The sequence below is a fragment of the Nansenia antarctica genome, assembly GCF_963989245.1.
Source record: "Nansenia antarctica genome assembly, chromosome: 4".
Lineage (NCBI taxonomy): Eukaryota > Metazoa > Chordata > Actinopteri > Argentiniformes > Microstomatidae > Nansenia > Nansenia antarctica.
The window spans coordinates 48,840,903-48,843,402 of record NC_137689.1 but is presented as its reverse complement, the minus strand read 5'-3'; the positions used below and the strand labels follow the sequence as shown (position 1 = coordinate 48,843,402).

At 42.7% G+C, this 2,500-nt stretch overlaps 1 protein-coding gene across 1 annotated transcript in view; it reads left to right on the top strand.

The window, feature by feature from the left end:
* The window catches only part of unc5da (unc-5 netrin receptor Da), a gene marked incomplete at both ends in the record, with an annotated part of 163,537 nt that overhangs the window by 157,150 nt on the left and 3,887 nt on the right, over nucleotides 1-2,500 (top strand). Inside the window, one exon of the mRNA XM_080529400.1 lies at nucleotides 197-361. Within this exon, the coding sequence (XP_080385526.1) occupies nucleotides 197-361 (165 nt within the window). The remainder of the gene's footprint in view (nucleotides 1-196; nucleotides 362-2,500) is intronic.

Here is a 2,500-nt window from a genome sequence, read left to right as displayed (position 1 = left end):
TTCCTCCTCAACGCCTAATTGATTAGATAACATCATTGATTGGCTAAAGAGCCCCTTCACCTGGTTTTAATTAGCATGAAACAGGTGAAGTAGAGGGAAAAAAGGGCATCGCAATTACCGAGTGCTCTCATCCTAGCACTCGACACATACTGCAGGCCTGTGATGAGTGTCTCTCTCTCTCTCTTTCCCTCTGCAGGAGTTCTCCTTCCCTCAGGTGTGGGCCAGTAACCAGAGGCCTCTGCAGTGTGCCTTCTCCCTGGAGCGCTACAACCACGCCTCCTCGCAGCTCTCCTGTAAGATCAGCGTACGCCAGGTCAAAGGTCAGGAGCAGATACTCCAGGTCTACACGTCCGTGGTGGAGGTAGGGGGGAGCGCGCGTGTGTGTGTGTGTGTGTGTAGGTGCGTGCGTGCGTGAGGGGGCGCGTGCGTGTGTTTGTGTCCTTCCTGTAGCAAAGAATGCTCTGTTGCTAAAAGCTCTTTCATTAATAATAATAATAATAATAATAATAATAATAATAATAATACATTAGACTTATATAGCGCTATTCTAGACACTCAAAGACGCTTTACAAACTGAAAAGATTGAGTAGTAATAATACAATGAAACAAAAGATAAATAAAAGAAAGTATAAGTCTAATTATTTTTTAGATTACTAATCTAAATCTAAGTGTCTTTGTAGGACAATCTGCTCTGTATACTGCAATTACACCTAGATTTCGGGCAGAGAAGCGGCGAACAAGCAACGCCAGTGTCCTCTCTCAACCGGTATTTTTTGAAAAGCTCAAATTTGTATCAAGGAATTATGAAAATTCTTGGTTATAATTTTTAGATTACTAAATCTAAATCTAAGTGTCTTTGTAGGACAATCTACTTTGTATACTACAATTACACCTAGATTTCGGGCGGAGAAGCGGTGAACAAGCAACGCCAGTGTCCTCTCTCAACTGGCATTTTTTGAAAAAGGGCAAAAAGTCACCACCCCGCCCCAGCCCTGACTTGATCAGAAAAAAAATCTATCTATCTACCTATCTAATTGTCTATCTATCCATCTATCTATCTATCTATCTATCTATCTATCTATCTGTCTATCGGTCTATCTGTCTGTCTGTCTGTCTGTCTGTCTGTCTGTCTGTCACCTACCACTGATGAGAATCAGTGTAGCTCCTCATGCAAGTTGACTCCCAGAATTACCAAGAATGGGGTAACGTCAGGGTAACGTCAATCAATGCGTGAAGGAAGGCGGTTGAGCCACATCAAAATGTCTGTCAGCTCGGAGACAAACTCCAATGTGCCTTATCTCAAAAACAACGTTTAGAAGGCACATTTCTCCCCTCCGGGTAGTAGCAATTCGCCAGTCGTGGTGCAAATGCATAAACATGTTTTTCTCAATATCACTCATACTCTGGTTAAAATGCATGTCACACGTTCAATGTTGGGTGTTGGAACATAACATTGGTATTGCTATGTTGAGACGATCCTCTCACAATCCTATTTTTTGGGTCAAAAATATTTTGGAGACACCTATCAGAGAGGAGAGGGCCAACCTCAGATAGACAGACACATCATGTCCTCCCCCATGTCTTTCATAAACTCTCCTGTAACTTAAAAGAACTAATGTTGGTGAAATATAACCAAATCTAATTGTATTCAATCTTATAACAGGGATTGTTTGTTCGATATAAACACATTATCGTTCTTACATCGTATCGTAGCCCATGTACAATAACTTCATACTAGAACTTCTTCACATCCACAAGCCGAAAATCCTACTAGCCCTACTACAGAGATACACACCCTACTACAGAGATACACACCCTACTACAGAGATACACAGCCTACTACAGAGATACACACCCTACTACAGAGATACACACCCTACTACAGAGATACACAGCCTACTACAGAGATACACACCCTACTACAGAGATACACAGCCTACTACAGAGATACACACCCTACTACAGAGATACACAGCCTACTACAGAGATACACAGCCTACTACAGAGATACACACCCTACTACAGAGATACACACCCTACTACAGAGATACACACCCTACTACAGAGATACACACCCTACTACAGAGATACACAGCCTACTACAGAGATACACACCCTACTACAGAGATACACACCCTACTACAGAGATACACAGCCTACTACACACCCTACTACAGAGATACACAGCCTACTACAGAGATACACACCCTACTACAGAGATACACACCCTACTACAGAGATACACAGCCTACTACACACCCTACTACAGAGATACACACCCTACTACACACCCTACTACAGAGATACACACCCTACTACAGAGATACACACCCTACTACAGAGATACACAGCCTACTACACACCCTACTACAGAGATACACACCCTACTACAGACATACACACCCTACTACAGAGATACACACCCTACTACAGAGATACACACCCTACTACAGAGATACACACCCTACTACACACCCTACTACAGAGATACACACCCTAC